Genomic DNA, 12,983 nt, shown 5'->3' with positions numbered 1-12,983 from the left:
ATAAAACTGTTTGTCCTCTATTACTGAAGGGAAGAAAGAGGGATTGGATGGTGGGGAGCAGTTTGCAGTCTGTGCCACAGGGCAGTAGTTGAAAGATGATGAAAGATGGAAGGAGGCTCACTCCTCCCTCCCTCCTTCCCTCCCTCCCTTCCCCCATCTCTCTCTCTCTCTCTCTCTCTCTCTCTCTCTCTCTCTCTCTCTCTCTCTCTCTCTCGTTTTTAAAGCGCAGCTAAAAAGGATAAGCTGATTACATGAAAGACAACAATCAATAGTGCCAGCCTCATGAGAAGGCAGGAGGAGATGGAATCCAAAGCATGTGGGGAGGGATGGGCCTTCAGTGGAAGGGGGCACAGCTCCGCCATTGTTCCAGGAAAGGGTAGGGTATGTAGAGATGAGGGTACATTTGCAAGATGGCGTTCCTGTCTGATGACTTCTATTTTTATCTGTAAAGTAGGAGGTGAGATCATCTGCTGAAAGTGAGATAGGAGCAGGTGGCCTATCAGTTATCTATTATATAACAAATTACCCTAAAATTTAGCAGCCTAAAACAACAAACATATTATTTCACATGGTTTCTGAGAGTCAGGAATCCAGGAGCAGCCTCACTGGCTGCTCACAACCCTCCTGAGGTTGTAGTCATGCTCTGGGCTGGGGCTTCACTCTCTCGAGACTTGAATGGGGATGGAGGAGCCACCCCAACCTCAATGACACGGCTGTTAGCTGGAGGCTTCAGTTCTTCTCCGCATGGACCTCTCCATGGGGCAGTGCACAACATAGCTTTCCCAAGAGGGGGTGAGACCAGAGAGCACCAAGATGGAGGCCAAAGTGCCTTTTATGACCTAATCTTGGAGGTGATGTACCATCACCCCTTCTGCCATTTTCTATTGGTCACACAGACAAACCCTGGTACAGTGTTAGCGACGGCTACACAAGGGTGTGAATACTAGGGAACCCTCTAGGAGGCTGGCTCCCATAAGTGATAGGAGTTTTGAGGAGAAGGTTTGGAAATAGTGGTTGCAAGAGTGGGAAAGTGAGTTGACCAAAGGCATGCAGTAGAATCGCTGAGCAGTGTTAGGGACCCATTTGAGTTTGAGGAATAAGTATTAACAGTAGAATCAATCTGCCCCATTATATGACTTTGTCCAGGAGAATTTAGCTGTAAGCATGGAGAAAATAGATAGCTGAGTCCGTCTGAGTTTGGAGTTTTGTCAAGTCGGTGCGATGAAAACAGAGGGGTAAGTGAATGCAGGGTATTGGAATGAGTTTTATTAAGATGTGACTAAAAAAGGAAATGAAGAAGGGAGAGGACTGACTGATGGAAAAGTAGCAGGATCTTTGGACTGGAGGTCCCAGTGAGATGGAAGAATTATCCGGGATAGATGAACATGAAACATTGTGGTCAGAGAGAGGGATGTTTGAATTAGTGATTTTCAAAAGAAGTACTGTTCTAAAAAAACCACCTCAGAATGAAGATTCTGCCAAAAGAGATTGGCAGAAGTATTTCTTTAATTAAAGCTCTAAGTAGGATCTGTGTTAGAAAGTGAAGTATTACTGAAATGCCATTCTGCAGTCTTAGTCTTCTGAGAATTAACTTCAGGCAAAAAAAGATAAAGCCTTATTCATAAGAGAAGAACCTTAGCTGGAAGACTCCCATGAGATCAGTAACTTCATATCCTGCTAGTCTATGAGAAATTTTTTGAGCAGTCAAGTGGCTTGATCCAGTATACTTATCCAGAAACAAGGCTAAATATTCTCTGTAGGTTTCTGAGTCTGTTAGGAATTGAAGTTCCTCAATACAGAATCCTACCATGGAAATTGACTCTTACCAGGAGAGAGTTGTTCTCTTGCTGGCTATGTTTGTTAGGATATAGGTTCGGTTTCACGTGGCAATGACCCAAGTTAACCAAGGTTCATTCAAAGAGGATAGAAGTGTGTTTCTTTCTCATGGGAAAGTCTGGACTGATGTGGCAAGCTCTGCTCCACAAGGTCAGCAGGGACCCAAACAGCCTTACGAGAATCCTTAGGGAGTTGCCTTTGTTCTTAGGGTCCCAGGTGGCTCACCCCCACCAGATTATGCACACATCACTTCCACCTAACACCCATGGGCTACACCTCCCAGCAGAGGAGGCTGGGTGTCTGTATACTCAGATGAAAATTGGAGGTGACAGGGAGGAGTATCTACTACTATTGAGGGAAGAAAAAATAGATATTGGGGATATAACTAGTGGTCACTGCCACATTGGCCCACATGTTTTGTTGTTACTGTTTTATTTTCTTGTCTCTTGTTTTTTTTTTTCAAGGAATCACTACTTTTAATAACCTTTGGATTCTAAACTAGTTTTAGATTTACAGAAAAGTTGTGAATACAGAAAGTTCTCATATACCCCACACCTAGTTTCCCCTATTGTTAACATCTTACATTAGCATGGCATGCTTGTCACAATTAATAAACCAATATTGATACATTATTATTAACTGAAGTTCATACTTTATTCAGATCCCCAGAGTTTTCCCTGATGTCCTTGTTCTCATCCAAAGTCCCATCCAGGCTGTCACATTTTGTCGGGTCATCATGCCTCTGGAGGTTCCAGTTGACTGTGACAGTTTCTCAGACAGTCCTTGTTTTTGATGACCTTTGACAATTTTGAGGGGGTACTGTTCAGGTGTTTTGCAGGATGTCCCACGACTGGAATTTGCCTGATGTTTTTCCCGTGTTTAGAGCGGACTTGTGCATTCTTTGGGAGGAAGACCACAGAAGTAAAGTGCCATTCTCATCACATCATGGCAAGGGCACATACTTATCAGCATGTTAATAATGTTGCATTTGCATGTCTTTCTTAATTCATGATATTGAGCATTTTCCATGCCCTTTATTGTTAAAAAAAAAAAAAAAGAAAAAATGTGAGTAAAATATGCCTTTTGAAATTGTCTTCTTGAAAGGTTGCCTTCTTTGGAAATTTTTGGTTGATTTTCGACCCCGCAATTTTTTTTGAGGGCAGGTGTCATTTATGGGTCTACAATTATTGTGAATATTAAGTGACCATTAGCACTGTGTTTAAAGCTGCTGTTGCGGGAAACGGCCAAAAGGCTGCAGCGTTTCTCCATTCCCAAGTCTGGTTACTAGGGCAGCAGAGCCTTCCTGGAAGTCGTGTTCCTAGGTTGTAAGTTAGCTTGGAATGTGCCCGGAAAACCCCCAAGTTTATGCCTCACTACTTTTTGTTTGTTTGTTTGTTTTTTAATTTTTGGCTGTGTTGGGTCTTAATCACTTGGCCTAGATAGTGTTTGTCAGGTTGCTCCATTGTAAGGTTCCTCAATTTCCCCCCTTTCTATGTTGTACTGCTTAGAAGGGAGTCACTACAGGGAGCCACACTTAGGGACTGGGGAGTTCAGTTCCACTGCCTCGAAGACAGAGTATCTAGAAAATTATTTGAAATTCTTTCCACAGGAGATTTTTCTATTCTCCCCCATTTATTGTTTTAAGCTATCACTTATTTATATCAGTATGAACTCATTGATATTTATTTTATACTTCAGGTTATAATACAGTACTTCTTTAAAAATTGTGTTGCTTGACCTGTTCCAGCTTTGACCACTAGAAGCTGTTTCAGTGGGCTCCTGTGTCCCTTGTGTTTTTTTGTTTTGTTTTGTTTTGTTTTTGTTTTTGTTTAAATTTTTGTGAGTGCTTCCTCACTTTCTGGAACTGTAAGGTTCTTCAGGCTCATCTTATATATTTTCTGCCCCAGCCCTAGAATCAGCCATTTCTCCAAGGAGCCCTGGTTCCTTTTATTGGGGAATGGTATTAGAAATCAAGATCTGGGCTCTAGGTATGCTCAGTGCTACTGGGTGTCCTGGCTTCTAAGCCCTTCCAGCTGACAGAGGAGGAATATATATGTATATATTAGCTCCTGAATATATGTGTATCTATAAATATTTATATAGGTAGCCATCTGTATTTCTATTAAGCCAGATACCAGTGTCTCCAACTCTAATCCGTTACCATATGGGTCATTCTAGCCTCCTCTCCTGCTGATCTGTGAATCCCCATTCCAATAGTGGGGAACCTGGCTCCCACCTTCTACCATCCATTACTTAACTGTTCCATTCCAGCATGCATAGTAATATCAGGATTGTTACCCAGTGCTCCCATGGGAAGCAACTTTATCAATGAGCATGTAATGCTTATGTGCAGTTCTTTTGCCTTTAGTCCTACAAACTCCACCCATTTCCAAAGTTACTTAGGTCAGCACTGTTTTCCCCCAGCTTCTTTTTTTCCCACCTTCTTTTGTTTTTAATCTTAGATTTTCCTTTATATTCCTTTCAGAAAATGAGGTGGAGACTGTATTGTAACCCCTGAAACCAAAATTGTATTTTAAAGCAAGAGTCTCTATAGAGAACAAACTGGAGAAAAAGACACTAAAATTGGTTTCTAGTTAAAACCATTCTTAATTCCAATTAAGCCTTCCCTTTGAAGGAGGGTGAAAGTGTAAACTCAGAGGAGTACATCAAGGTTAGTAGGAATTTCAGTGGTATGAGGTGTTTGAGCTGCCCTTTGTTCTGAGGAAGCAAGGGCAAGTTTAGCCAGTATTACTCTTCCCCCTACCAACATTGTCAGTTAAGATGAACTAGCCTGTTATATTAGTAATCTTAAGGTTATGCCAAAGAAGCTCTGTTTTTAAACATGTTCCTATTCATCTAATGAATGTCCTATATCTTAGACCTGCACTGTCCAATTTGGTAACAACTAACCACATTTAATTATTTAAATTTAAGTTAATTAAAATGAAATTAAATGAAAATTTCAGTCACACTAGCCACACTTCAGGCACTCACCATGTTGGACAGTGCAGATATAGCACTGTCTTGGCAGAAAGTTCCATCGGACGGTGCTGCGTCAGACAGTGGAACCTAAAGACTGTTACAGGGTAAGCTGGGACGAAGTGAGAGGGTGGCATGGACATGTATACACGACCAAATGTAAAACAGATAGCTAGTGGGAAGCAGCCGCATAGCACGGGGGATAAAAGCTCCGTGCTTTGTGACCACCTAGGGGGTGGGATGGGGGGGTGGGAGGGAGGGAGACGCAAGAGGGAGGGGATATAGGGATATACGTATATGTATAGCTGATTCACTTTGTTATACAGCAGAAACTAACACACCAGTGTAAAGCAATTATACTCCTGTAAAGATGTTAAAAAAAAATTTTAATTAAAAAAATAAAGACTGTGTGTTAGAAACTGAGCTCCCTAAGATAGTGTTTCACCATCTTGAAGGTATAGTGTAAAGAATGTTAATAATAAAAAAGAATTATCCTTAACCTATTAATAATTTTAGATTGCTATTTTCTTGGGAAGAGCTGCCAATATTTATCCCTTGTCCCTCTTACTTAATTTGGGTAGAAGAAGTAAGATTGGATCAAATTTTCAACACATGATGATGTTTGCTGGTAAGTTATAATTCCCTCTCTTGCTTAGTCCAAGAGACAACTCACAGTGCGTACACCAGCTTGATTTTAGACGGAAGTGATATGCTGGTAACGTGAGACTCCCTTAAATACTAAAGTTGCAACCTCCAGTAGAGAATTCTTTTTAAAAGTGTGCCATTCCCTTCTATGGGGATTTTTTCATGTTCTGGTTCCAAATTCCCAGTTCGGAACGATGTCACGTGTAGTGGAGGAGGTAAAGATGACGCATTTTCAGACAAAAACCTGTATGTGAATGTTTGTGGCAATTTGTAATTGCCAAAACCTGGAAACAGCCCAACTGTCTGTCTTCCAGTGAGTGAGGGAATAAGCAAACTGTGGTACATCCATGCCATGGAATGCTCCTCAGCACTAAAAAGAACGAGCTAGTGATACAGCAACATGCATGGACGTCAGAGGCATTATGCCGAGTGAAGGAAGCCAGGCTCAAATGGTTACATACCGTATGTTCCATTTACATGACATTCTCAAAAAGACAAAAGCCCAGCGATGCAGAGCAGATCACTGGTTTTGCTAGGGTTTGGTAGGGTGACTAGAGGTGAGACTAAAAAGAGGGTAGCACAAACGAATTTGGGAGAGGGGTGATGAAACCACTCTGTGTCTCACGTGTAGTAGTGGTCACACACCTCTATACATTTGTCAAAATTCGTGGAGCTATACACCCAAAAGAGTGAACTTCAGTGTAAGTAAATTTTAAAACAGATTTCAAAAAATTGTAAAACGATCGATGCCTATATCATCTACTAATTCTTTTTGTATTTGTATATACTTTTGTATGTTAAAATATATTACGTATTTGTTCGTGCTCATCTAAGGTCTCAGAACGTGCCCTATTTCTCTGCATTTATGAAGCTCACGTTGTCCCTCTTCTGTTCCCTTGTAGGCCTTCGTGGCGCGATGGCATTTGCCTTGGCCATTCGAGATACTGCCACTTATGCCCGCCAAATGATGTTCAGCACCACACTTCTGATTGTGTTTTTCACTGTGTGGGTGTTTGGTGGTGGTACCACTGCCATGCTGTCATGCTTGCATATAAGGTAAGTACTAAGGGGCCCTCATTTTAATATTAAAATATAATATGAGTTGTTTTCTTTTAATCATGAGACAATGTTGAGCTTTGACAGGCCCCTAATATTTCATTTCTTCCTTTTCAAAAGTATATAACATGTAGTACAGAAAAAAAATGGAAAATATGCAAAAGAAGAATAAAAAACTGTTGTTAACACTGTTGAGGGATGTCTTGCCAGACCTCTTGCTGTGCTTTACGTATTTTGTTAACAAAAAGGGGCAACACTTCAGGTACTCTTGTAAACTGATTTTTAAATGTAATATAGCATAGACATTTATGTTAGTAAATATTATTTTAGAGGCTGCATATATTATAATTTATTAACCAAATCCCTACCATTGGACTTTTGTATTGTTTCTAGGATTTTGCTGTTATGGCTAACAGTTGAGGATTTTGCTCTTACTGAGCGTGAACGTTTGTAAATGCATACACCATTGTGCACTTATCTATTTCCTTAGGATGCATTCCTAAAAAGTGGAATTGCTTGGTCAAGGGATATGCCTCTATTTAAGGTTTATGATCCGTATTACCAGACCGGATCAAAAATCTTCTTATATTTGCAGCATATGAGGCAGTCTGGTTTATCCCAGTCCCAATCACAACTGCATATTGTCATTCTTTCTCATCTTCATGATCGGCATGGTTTCTGACCTGACAGTCCAAGGCCAAGGTTGTGACGTCTTAGTCTTGAATGCACACTAGTTAATGGATTCAATTGGAAAACTCCCTTGTATCTCAAGAGTTCTGCCTTTGTTTCCATGGGTATAGCAGTGTATGTTGCTAAAGCCGTTGTAGATTTTACTTCTGTGTTTGGCTGTAACTTCATAGACCTTAAGAGCTACTGAGCTTCCAGCATGTGTAAGGTTCATTAGAGAAAACAGTATTTCACATCTTATAGAATCTGTTCTCCATTTTTTTCATTCTATTATGCCTTTCTCTTAACACTCTAAATAGCAACCGGTGCTCAATCAGACTTTGAATGTTGTTACTGCCTTTCTCACCCCTCCCTTACTGTTCAAATCCCTTTCTTACAATTCCTGTGCTGTTATTGTAGGTAATTGAAAATACACCAAAATAATGTTCTTGTAACCCTGATTATTACTTCAGGGAGGACCTGGCATTTGTTGAGCGCCTCCTATGTGCTAGGCATTGTGCTAGGTACATTTTATGTATTTATCTAATGACAATCACTCCATTTACAAGTGAGGAAATAGAGGCTTAGAAAGTTTCTGAGTTATTCAAGGTCATACATATCATTAAATGGTGGACAGAGGAGCCTCCAGTCTCACTTAATTTCTCCTAGAATGCTGCATCAAGAAATGAGGGTGGTCCATTTTCGAAGGATTAAACTCCTTTTTTTCCTCGAGAGCTTGTAAATGAAGACTCTTCCTTATTCTACTAATAACAACAAAATTAAATGTAAGATAATTTAGGAAAAATAACAGTCTTAAGTGGAGTCTCAGTGTTTAAGTAGAATCAGTTCTCTTCCCTAACTGCCTTCCACATAAACCAAACCAAATACCCACGCTTACCTGCCCCCCCAAAAAAACACCACAAAAACCTACCTATTCACATAAAGTCGAATCTACCTCACCAGCTTTGCAAGCTTTTTGGCTCCATCTTGCCTGTTCTGTAGCATAGTTTGGCATTCAGTTGTATCCATTACCTTACAGTCTTAGGTTAACTCTTGTTACTGTTGTTGTTGTTGGGGGGGGGGGGGTTGGCCTCTTTTCAAACAGAAACCGGAATTTAAGTTTTTCTTACCTCCCCCCAAATTTGTCTAGTACAACTGTGAGGATACTGAAAAGTCCTCCAGGTTTAAGATTCAGGCAGGATCAGACTTGACTTTGAGTTCTTGCCCCTTCGTTTAGTAATTCTGTGATCTTGAGCAAGTTCTTTAACCTTTCTAAGCCTCAGGTTCCTGTTTGTGACGTGTGTAACAGAACCTCCCTCCCAGGATTGTTGTAAGGATTCAGTGAGCTAATGTCTGTAAAGCATTTTATTCATTCATTCGATAAATACTGATTGAGAACCAACTATGTGCCATGGTGCTCTAATTTAGTGGTTCTCAACTGGGCGTGATCCCCCCTGCCAGGGACATTTGGCAGTGCCTGGAGACATTTTTGATTGTCACAATCTAAGAGGGGAGGCCAAGGATGCTGCTGAACATCCTCCAGTGCCCAGAGCAGCCCTCACAACAAAGAATGATCTGGGCCAAGATGTTGGTAATGTGAAGGTTAAGAGACCCTGGTCTGGAGAGGTGCAGTGATAGTAATAAGATAGAAAAGGTCCCTGGTCTCATAAAGTCTATACTGTGGTGGAAGAAGACAGATAGTAAGCTAGCAAGTAAATAAATGAAGATGACAATTTTAGATGATGTTAAATGCTATGATGGCAAACAAGGTACTATGATAGTATCTGGGGATAGATGTATTTTATAGGTGGAGATCAAGAAAGGTCTCTCTGAGGTTAGATTTGAGCTCAGTCTACCTGAATGACAAGATGATGCCAGTTAAATGGTGAGCAGGAGGAAGAGCAGTCCAGGCAGCAGGGAGAGCATGTGCAAAGGCCCTGAGGTAGGCACACATGTAGCCTATTGAATGAAAAGAAACAAAGCCCACCTAGCTGGACTACAGTGACTGAAGGGTAGGTAGGAAACAAGGTGGGCAAGATCCTTTAGGGGCAGGGGTTGGCAAACGTGTCCTGTAAAGGGCCAGAGAGTAATATTTTGGGATTTGAAGGCTGTATGGTCTCTGTCTCAGCTACTCAACTCCAGCGTGAAAGTCCCATAGACAATATGTGAATCAGTTGCCGTGGCTGTGTTCCCACAAGACTTTATTCACAAAAGCGGGAGGTGCACTGAATTGGCCTGTGGGCTGTAGTTTGTGGACCCCTGCTATCGGGTCTTGTAGGACACGGTAAGGAGTTTGGATTTTAAAATCCAAATTGGCAATCTTGTAGGATTTGAAAGCAAGAAAATGACATGATCTGTCCTGTTGCGTGGACAACGGCTCCTCAGTGAGTGAGAGCCACTCACTGCAAGTGGCTTCGTAGGTCCTTTCGCATAGTCTGACAGTCACCTTTGGCTCCTTGTCATTTACCACACATACTTTGCATTTCTCCATCTCCAAACCTTTGCGCACACTGTTGCCTCTGCCTGGAATTCTCTTTCACTCCCAGGAGGTGACACAGCTCAAACGCCCCCTCCTTTTGCCCTCTTCTTTTCTATCAGCACCACTCTTCCGTCTGCTTAACATGGGGTACCTCTGTTACAGCACTTGTTTCAGTCAGCCTTGTAATAGTGATATTGTTATAAGAGCTACCATTTAGAGAATGTTAGTGATGTATGGGACACTTTTAAAATCTTTAGACACATTTTCTTGTTTAATCCTTGCAGCGACTCTGTGTGGGGTCTGTCATCCCCATTTTCCAGGTGATCGAACTGCGGTTCATAGGGCTGCATAACTTGACGGAGTTCAAACAGCTAGAAAGGAGATGAGGTCAGATTGGAACCCAGCTCTCCTGGATTGCAAAGCCCTTAGGGATTACGCTCTAGTTGTGTCTGTCTCCCGCAGCAGTCTGTGAGCTCCTTGAGGACAGGGCCGTGTCTAATTCATGTCTATGCCCTGTGCTTAGCACAGTGCCTGGCAGATAATAACTGCTCTGAGAAATGTTTATTACCCTGACTTGGCCTCCAGTACTGTTCCATCTGAGAATTACAAATGTGCTGTCTTCAGGGGGCTTTCCTGGTGGCGCAGTGGTTAAGAATCTGCCTGCCAGTGCAGGGGACACAGGTTCGAGCCCTGGCCTGGGAAGGTACCACATGCCGCGGAGCAACTAAGCCCGTGCGCCACAACTGCTGAGCCTGAGCTCTAGAGCCTGCAAGCCACAACTACTGAGCCCACGTGCCACAGATACTGAAGCCTACGTGCCTAGAGCCCATGCTCCACAGCAAGAGAAGCCACCGCAATGAGAAGTCCGCGCACCGCAACTGAGTAGCCCCTGCTCACCCCAACTAGAGAAAGCCTGCACACACCAACAAAGACCCAACGCAGCCAGAAAATAAATAAATAAAATTTATTTTAAAAAGAAAACAAAAAAACACAAATATGCTGTCTTCAAGACCACTAGATGTCACTTGAGATACACAAATGTGATTAGAGTTTAATCTGGCTGAGAAGATATTAAACAGCTTCTGGCCATCTTAACAAGGAAGAAATGAGCATTTCTTTGAATTCTGAATCTAGTCGTGGCCATCTGTTTTCGTCTTTGGCCCTGATTCACTTGCCTTCCAGATAAGGTCGTGCATCATTCTCCCCACTTCGGTGTTACTGGGCTGCTCCTGCTACAGCTTCTCACACTGCTATTTTTTCTGTGTTGTCTGTAGTAGTGACCTTAATCGATAAACACTTGAGCACCTATTGTGTGTCAGGTACTGTGCTAGACTCTGGGGATATGGAGATGAATTGGGACATGGCCTTTACCCTCAAGGAGCTCACAGTCTTTTGGGGGAGACTGACAGGTAAATAACTATACTGTGCTAAGTAGTATAATAAAGGAATCTAGAAAGTGCTGTAAAAGCACAGAGGAAAAATGATCCCACCTGAAGGGGCCATAGAATGGTTCCTTTGGAACTTGAAAAAGGAGGAGAAAAAAAAATAAGGGGCAGTACATCTCCGATAGAGGGAACACAGTGAGCGGAGGCGTGGAGGCTCAGGAGAGGACAGGATCTGGGGAGAGGAGCAGTCGGGTCTGGCTAACAGCGGGTATGTGGGCGAGGATGAGGGGAAAGCTAGGCTGGAGTGGCGGGGGAGGCTAGTTTGTAGAGTCTTGTATGCCACACAAAGGACTTTAGACTTGACCCTCTGGGTTGCAAGCTACTCTCAGAGTCTTTTGTCCAGGGAACAAGCCGGTGAGTTAGTTCTCTGCTTTAGACGGCTAACTCTAGGGGAGAGCCTGGCAGCTGGGCAACCTTACAGCCAGTTGCTCCAGACCCCACGAGTCAGAATGAGGCCCGAGCTTGAGCAATTGGAAAGGAGAGAAGACCTGAGAAACAGTTTAGAGGAAGAGTGAGCGGGGTTGGTGAGTGCTCGTGCTGAGGGGGTAGAGGAGTCAAAGAGAGCTTCTTCATAATGAAGCTCTTCCCTGGGATACGGAAAGCAGATAAAAAAGAATTCTGAAGAACCAAGGCTAATGTCTATCCATTAGTCTATGGGAAAACCCCTGTAATTGGACCCTCTCTGCAGTCATCATAAGAGGATGTTGCCGTGAGAGCCGAGAGGTCCCAAAACATGCAGCTCCTCCTGGAACTCCATTGGGCCAGCCTTGTTTTTGGAACTACCTTGTAGTTCTTATTCAACCACTGGGGCAATGCTGCTTTCCCTGACTCCTGCCTATAGTGGACTTAGAGAAGAAAAAGTTCTTTTTCTGAAACTGGTAAGTGGGTTTGGATTGCAGGAAGAGAATATTAGCAGACCCTGCTTGCCTTAGGGTCCAAGCTGCTGCTAAGGAGAGTGGTGGGAGCCAAAAGTCTACATCACCAGCCATCGAGACGCACGAAAATATTAACCATTCCATAGCTTCTGCGTTGAGAAAAGTAGTTGCCTGACAGTGCCCATATGTGAATAGACAATTTTTCTTTTGACTTCAAGATCTCATTTCCCTTTTGTGTTTCTCCTTTAGGGTTGGTGTTGATTCAGACCAAGAACATTTGGTAAATATGCATTTGTGTTGTCTCTGGCGTTTCTGTCAAATGTGCAGTCGCTTGGAAAGAAAACAAATCTACTGTAGACTTCATGTCACTATTATTTAGATCCTGGCCTATTTGCATCAGCTTTTAACTGACATCATTCCTGGCTTTTCTCACTGCTCGATAGAGACAAAACTGAAGTTTAGGCAGCGTGTGGTTATCAAGGGTGACAGCTCTCCTATCTTTGGGCCAACCTGGGCTTTGGCCACAGACGAGAGCAGTCCCTTAAGTGCTCCTGGGTTTTCAAGTGACTGCCTCTGGCACGAGGAGCCTTTTTCCACTTTGGTTTGCGCATGAAGGCTTGTCTCTGATGTAAGCCCCACTCCAGCTGCTCTTCCTGTGTAACTTTCAAATTGGAGGACCAGCAGCTGCCCTTGAGAACCGCCCAGAAGTGCTGGACTCATCAGCCAGTCTTCCCGGCCTGTTCGGGAGAATGTGCTCTCTTACCCCGTGCCGCAGCCTTGCCCATGTTTCCTTGCTTACTTCCCTGTGTCACTTTCTCAGTTGTTCCTCTGAACCTGAACCTGGTAGACTGAGTGCAGTGTGACTCAGTGCCTTCCCTAGACTGACCACCCTTTTCTGGTATTTTCCCGCCCCTTGTTAATGCTTTTTCTGAGCACCACTGACTATGTGCCTCTGCCCTAGACATGAGATGGGGGATCACGGAAATGAGGTTTTTGAAGATG

At 42.9% G+C, this 12,983-nt stretch overlaps 1 protein-coding gene across 5 annotated transcripts in view; it reads left to right on the top strand.

The window, feature by feature from the left end:
• Positions 1-12,983, top strand: part of SLC9A6 (solute carrier family 9 member A6) — a 66,855-nt gene that overhangs the window by 40,361 nt on the left and 13,511 nt on the right. For all 5 annotated transcript variants that reach the window (XM_067023778.1, XM_067023776.1, XM_067023775.1 and 2 more), the window contains 3 exons: positions 5,332-5,443; positions 6,363-6,516; positions 12,231-12,261. In XM_067023778.1, coding sequence (XP_066879879.1) covers positions 5,332-5,443; positions 6,363-6,516; positions 12,231-12,261 — 297 coding nt within the window. The remainder of the gene's footprint in view (positions 1-5,331; positions 5,444-6,362; positions 6,517-12,230; positions 12,262-12,983) is intronic.

This window comes from Kogia breviceps, chromosome X (assembly GCF_026419965.1).
Source record: "Kogia breviceps isolate mKogBre1 chromosome X, mKogBre1 haplotype 1, whole genome shotgun sequence".
Classification (NCBI taxonomy): Eukaryota; Metazoa; Chordata; class Mammalia; order Artiodactyla; family Physeteridae; genus Kogia; species Kogia breviceps.
This window is presented reverse-complemented; position numbering and strand designations above follow the sequence as displayed.